The 6,968-nt window shown below is 34.1% G+C and overlaps 1 protein-coding gene across 1 annotated transcript; it reads left to right on the forward strand.

Annotated features, from left to right (window-relative positions):
- Positions 1-457: 457 nt before the first annotated feature.
- On the forward strand, positions 458-1,461 carry LOC143628899 (small heat shock protein, chloroplastic-like). The gene is made up of 2 exons (XM_077098345.1): positions 458-723; positions 970-1,461. The coding sequence occupies exons 1-2, from the start codon at positions 465-467 to the stop codon at positions 1,407-1,409; spliced, it is 699 nt and encodes a 232-aa protein (XP_076954460.1). The 5' UTR covers positions 458-464; the 3' UTR covers positions 1,410-1,461.
- Positions 1,462-6,968: the final 5,507 nt, after the last annotated feature.

Genomic DNA, 6,968 nt, shown 5'->3' on the forward strand with positions numbered 1-6,968 from the left:
CTAGAGGGTTGTTAAATATAACAACATAACTAACAAGACACCTAGTAGTTTCTGTGTTTTATCAATTAAAGTAATATTTTGAGCATTTTTTATGATAATAACCTAGCACCGAGTCATATACGAAAGAGAAATATGTAATTGTCTCAATAGATAAATCAATTATTATTTTTTTAACAAAGTTTATACCTTAAAAATATTTATTGCTTTAATTTCTAAAAAGAAAAAGAAATAGAAAAAAGAAAAAGAAAAAGAAAAAGAAAATTTGACAGCAAATTAAAACTCTAGAACACCCGGGGGAAAGCAAAAGAGCATACTAGCGTCTAGTACGTGGGACTTGTTGGTTCCAATCTTCAAGAATCCACCATCATGATGTTTATATAAACGAACCTTTTCATGCTATCACCGTGTAATCATCAAACAAGTGAACGACAATCGATCAATATAAAACTTTAACTTCTTCAGCAATGGCTTCCACAGCATGCGGAATTTCATCTACTCCTCTCATTTCAAACATCATCTCCAAACCTTCACCCAAATCTTCAGCCAAACCACAATGCTTCGCCTTCTTCCCGTCTTCACAAACCCGTAAAAGACTCTCGACCATCAAAGCTCAGGCCGGAAACGGAAACGATAGCTCCATAGATGTTCACGTTAGTGGCAGCCAAAACAAAGATACTCAACGTTCCGTTGAACGCAGACCGTCTTCAACCATATCACCCTTCGGTAAGTCAATGCGTACGTAAATATTATATAACATATTTGAAATATAGATAGGTGTCAAATTATAAACTAAGATATTTTATCAGAAAACGTATTTCAATGTACCAAATATAACAGAATATGTAATCTAGACGACAAATTGCCAACTGTCTCTTTAATTTACCATTTTAATTATTGACTAGGTATAACATTTAAATTTATTAATAATGGCTTCTTATATATTTTGTTAATTACGAATACTAATTATAGGTTTGTTGGATCCGTTGTCTCCTATGAGAACAATGCGGCAAATGTTGGATACGATCGACAGGATGTTTGACGACTTGATGGCGTTCCCAATGAGGAGCCAATCAGGGTGGAACATTCGGTCTCCATGGGACATCCAAGACGACGAGAACGAAATCAAGATGAGATTCGATGTTCCCGGGCTCTCAAAGGAAGACCTAAAGGTGCTTGTGGAGGATAACATGCTTGTGATCAAAGGTGAACATAAGCAGGAGGGTAAACAAGAACAAGAACATGATGGTTCCTGGGCTACACAGAATTACAGCTCGTATCATACTCGCATTAATCTGCCCGATAACTGTGAGAAAGATAAGATCAAAGCTGATTTGAAGAATGGTGTTCTTTGGATCTCCATTCCAAAGGTGAAAGTTGAGAGAAAGGTGATTGATGTCGAGATCCAGTGATGAGTGAATCAACTGTATGAAACTAAATTATGCATCTGCTTGTAAATTCCTTTTTTAAATAATGTGAGTTGTAAATTTCTTTCTATCAATGCTTTAAAATACGTACGAGGTGGTTATTAAACCGGCAACTATGTTGTGTCATACGGGTGAGAGTAGTAAACAGAATGATGTTATTATGTCATACATCATAGTTAGTTTTTTTTAACACTTATTCACATAACTAAAAACAAAAGAACTCTGTAAACTAATAGAATATATATAAACAAAAGTTAAATAAAAATCAAAATCACATACGAAATTCTAATTCACAAGTGGAAACTCAAATGAGTTTTTTTACGGGAGGTTATGGGTTGGTGTCTTGTTCTAGAAAGTACTATATTTTTTAAACATTTTTTTAGTCAGAGGATTTTTCTAGTTGTAGGCTTCCTTTTGAGTGGAGAAGGACGGGTCATAACATTCTGTTCTTTGGATGGAATCATGGAAGAATGATTCATTTACTAGGGTGACCTAGGTGTCCGGGCCTTTTGCTTTATAGAAAACTAGTGGGTATCGAAAACTATGGGCGGAAATTCAAATGTAAGACCTACATGAGTTTTCAATGGATCATTTTGGAAAATTTTTTGAATGTTAAATCAAAATTGGGTTCTCTCCTAAAATTTGAGAATTTTCTCTTTTTAATATACTATAACTCGTAATACTTTATTTTATATATATTCATGATTACTAGTAAACCACTTATGCTTTCACCAGTACAAATACATGCCCTTAGAAGCGGTTTTAAGATCAGTCAGAAGCGGTTTTCAACCGCTTTAATGAAGCTCGCTGTTAATTGATGTATCACTTTAGTTAGAAGCGGTTTCTCTAATTTGTCAGTGTAACCGCTTCAAATTTGAGGCATCTATTAGCTACAATTTTATATTAATTTATTAGTTAATTAGAGCTGCTATTCAATTAATTAGATGCTATTGGATTAAAACCACACCCACATTATCAAAGTTATACAAAAAAACCCTTCTAAAACTATTCTGAATTAAAACAATAGGAAAACTATACAAATATTCCGAATTCAACGATTTAAAAAAATATATATAAATCAATTTAACATTGGTCATTTACACACTATCAAAAATGCACCGCTCACAATCGTATCATCGATGTCTGTGAGCTTAGCAAATCCTGATTCTTGTCAAATCTAAAAAAACAAATAAATGAAGTTAGAATAACCCAAACAAACTACAATCGTATGTCCAAGAACCCCGACAAACCACAACAAAATAACCCGAACAACCCCTACTAGTTGAAAAACCCTAACACGAAAACCTGGAACAAAAATCCAAATCTCTATCTTTTTTAATTTGACCTCTAAAACCGATCCCGACCCAAACTAATCCAACCGCCACATACCCAGAAATACTTATTCTAAAACAAAACCCGAAAGCTTGTTTTTTTTGGTGTTCAAAAGTAAGACAATAAATGTTTTGGTTATTCAGGCTCGGGTAGTGTGGGTCTGGTTGCTCAGTTTTTGGGTTTAGATATAACCGAATACTTTTTTTTATTCAATTATATGCATACTTGAAAATCGAACGAGCTGACACAAGCCCCAATCACTGATACGCGCATTTGGCGCTCTTTATGCGCTTTGTTTAAAACCAAGCGTTCAACTTTCTTTTTGTATGCATAAAATCATTTTTTTATAACTAAATCCTTTACATTGTTTAAATTTAAAGAACTTAGTCAAGCAAACACTGAAAACCCAAGTGATTATTCCCAATCTTGCTAAATTCTTAATAAGCAAAAACACATTTAAAAAATTACTTCAGCCAATTCCTAGCTTGCATCATTAACTTCTTTATCATAAATGGTATATTCTAGAGAGACTCTCCATTTATCAATCTGATAATACTTCCAACTCGATCAGCTTTCTCTTCATCAAGCAAGCTCTCTTAATCTCTCATCCAAGTATTGCAAAGCATGAACTATCGGATTTCTCTTACCTGAAATTATAAAAATTATAAGAAACGACTCACCAAATGCAAGAAATACCTATCTTAACAATCACTTGCCAGTTTCTTGCATAATTTTCAAGCTTTCGTGATGACGCTCTTCATAAAAACGAGTACCATAAATTTCTTTCAGTAGATCCAGTTGTTCAGAATCTTTCATCAAAGTTAATGATGCTATCTGCAATAAGTACATGACTATTAATAATATATATTTCGTCCATCAAAATCAGACAGAAGAAATGGTATACTTTCCCCTGTTACACAACATAATATCGATGGCTTGTTATATTGTGGAACACTTAATAATTTGAATGAATTTCAGATACAGAAGCAAGTGGCTTAACCAATCTACGTGTTTTAAACAATCACTTAAATCTATGACATTTTTATGTCCTCGCAAAATCTTATTTTCTGTTTTACACCATGAGTTTATCCAGTTTCATGATTCATTTTTACGTGATAATACATGACACGCCATTTTTTATATGTGAGACTGTTACATTGTTACACGTGGCCTAAACATATAATCAATAATTTACGTATTTATCAATAATGTATACGTATACAAGCCCGATTCTTCCCCTAACAAAAGCATATTAGAGTAGAATAGATGTGTCCTTCAAAAGGTTAACGTGTTTGTGTGGACAGTTCTACTCAACCGTCTCTCAACAAACGATAATCTCATAAAATGGAAGATTCTTTTAGGCCCTAATGTTTGTACTTGTTGTATGGTTACGGAGAAATCGGTGAATCACTTATTTATTGATTGCTATGCTGCTTCAATGGTTTGGAGTTACATTAGTAGGTAGTGTGATATACCGCCAATCGATGGTACGATAATTATGGTGTCTTGGTGGTGTATTTGGAGAGCTAGAAACAAGTTAGTTTATGAAGACAAAGCCACAAGGATTAACAAAGTGCTTGGGGATATTATTTGTGGATGAAAAGTAGATCAAAGCGCGAAGCCACCCTTTGGCCACTGGGTTCGACCGAACCCGATCTTTTTTCGGTTTTATATATAACCTATAGTATCGAGCCATTGAGTGAGCCCATTCTTTTTCGACGAGCGAACCATTGTCATTCTAAAAAAAGTATTCGAACCCATTAATTATGAAAATTTTAGTTAAAATTTTTTAGTAATGAATATTTTCTTATAAAATATAAAAAAAACTTTAAAAATTGCTAACAAACATTATAAATGGATCAATAATAACCCATATATATATTATAAAAAAATGTCCAAATTATTCATAAAATTGTCTAGTAAACCCAACCCAATTAACATTCTTAAACATAATACCTAAGTGAAAATTAAATAAAAGAACAAAAATAACATCCATCGGCTCAGTGATCAATAAATTATGTTTTCAGACCTAACGACCATCACCTCATCGCCTTTGCCAGTTCACCTCAAGGCTTCAATCATCGCCTTACATGCCCCACTTCAACCAGATGACAACAACAATCGGTCGACTGACTCTTTATTTGATGAGCCTTCAATCAATCAAGACCTCACGACGAATCTTGCTTTGATTTTGCGTAATTAGATGGGTGGCATATACATAATACATACACGCGCGCGCACACACATCATATATATATATATATATATATATTTATGATGTGTGCATTTGTTATATTAAAAATTAGTTCTTTTTTGAGTCGCGATTGAAGATGCTATGAATCGTTTCCAAAGCATGAATATGTGTAGGAAACAATTATAACATGTAATATCTTTTTTATTAAATAGGACTTTGGGCCCGACCCCGTTGGGGCCCAAAAAGATGCCAGAAAAAAACCGAGCAACGAAAAATACTGAATATACAGGAAAAAATTTCTGGCTTCGTCACTGGATCAAAGTGTTTAGATATAAATTGAGATCGATAGAAAAACTTGGTTATGTAATCAATTTGGTTGTTTGTTTATCCAGCCCTTGCTAGCTTTTCGGTAGGAAAGGTTGGTGTTTCCGGGTTAATGAAATTAGCCGTTAAAAAAAAGGGTTGGTTGTTGATTGAAAGGTAGCTTGCACTCAATCCACGTGTAAACTCTGGAATTATTTCGATTGTTCCACAAGAAAAGTATAATCCGTAACGTGTTTCCTCACCTATTCCTTTCTTTATTTCTTTCTCGATTGTTCTACATGATATTCTTCCTTCACTATTTAATGTTTATACAGACCACCACCATCTTCAATTCAATTCGTAATCAAAGTTCAAACACCAAACTTCCAAATATCAATAACAATGTTAATGTCTATCTTCAGCTCCATTGACGCCTTCTGTGTCGAAACAATGACACGAACACGAAAGCTTTCTGTTACCACCTCAAACCATTCTTCCTCAACAAAGACCAACGAAGATAATAATAATCATCCTGCTGGTGTCAAGAAATCACCTGAATTGCGTATAAGGCCGCGCTTCGCACCGGAGTTTGATGGGATCAATTGTTTTGAGACCATCGTTCCGTATTAGTTACTTATAACATGCGTAAGTGTAACTCTAAAATTGTTTGTACATACCAGGATACTGTTTTCTAACGTTAATTGGTTTATTTCAAGTTGAAGTTAATCTAGTTATGAATTCGGTGTTATGTTTGTGTGGAACTGATTCACTGAATTTAAGCAATGCTTTAAAAACTAAAAACTAGACTCGCCTCACGTCATAAGGCAATGGGCTTGATTAAAAGAAAAAGTGTGCATGACGTTATTTCACATGATTGTCACGTAAATAATAATGACATGATTGTCATGTAAATAATGAGTTCCAACTGATCCACTATTTAAGTATCACGTTGGGTTAACTATAAGGTTGGGTTAACTATAAGGGTCTGTTTGGTATAAAGTAATAAAATGAGTGAACGAATAGAATCGATAAGAAAATGAAATAGACAAAGGTATAAAATGAATCATTATCATTCAATTGTTTTGGTTACCATAAAATTTTTGACCAACTTGAGGCTCTACCCCTTGGACCCTACTAGGGGCTGCCGCCCCTTGGACCCCCGCAATCGGATGCGTTGCCCCCGTACTTCCGTTCGTTAGGATCTTCACCCTAATATCATAACAAACTAAAACAAGTGTGTGCTCCACACATCCCTAACTTAATTTTTATTATGATACATTGGCAACCAATTAATCCAATTACACTAAAATACTACATTTATTAATGGGTTGATTAATGACCAAGTTAGGGTTATTAAGTTTCTTGTTAACTAAGTTGAGTTCACAATTATAAATAGGGGCAACTAAGTTAGAGATTGTTAAGAAGTTAAGATGCAACCTGTTATGGTTCATCAAAAGTCAAACTTAGGGTTTTTAGAATTTTAATCAATTTTTTGAGTCATATTTTTTTATTAATATAAACGAAAGCTATTCGTTTAATTGGAAATTATTTATCGATTGGGACTTGAATTGTATCAGAGACAAGTTCAATAAATCGATTATCGGTCGGCGGAGAGCGGTTTCTCTATCATCGACGCATATCGGAACCTAGTTGGGTTTCAAAATCGTAGTTTTTTTAGAAGCAGGTCACTCGGAGTCGGGCCTGTGGTGGTGATT

Source organism: Bidens hawaiensis, unplaced genomic scaffold (assembly GCF_021521415.1).
Source record: "Bidens hawaiensis isolate Kalapana, Puna unplaced genomic scaffold, B.hawaiensis_p1.1 tig00005084_1, whole genome shotgun sequence".
Taxonomy (NCBI): Eukaryota; Viridiplantae; Streptophyta; class Magnoliopsida; order Asterales; family Asteraceae; genus Bidens; species Bidens hawaiensis.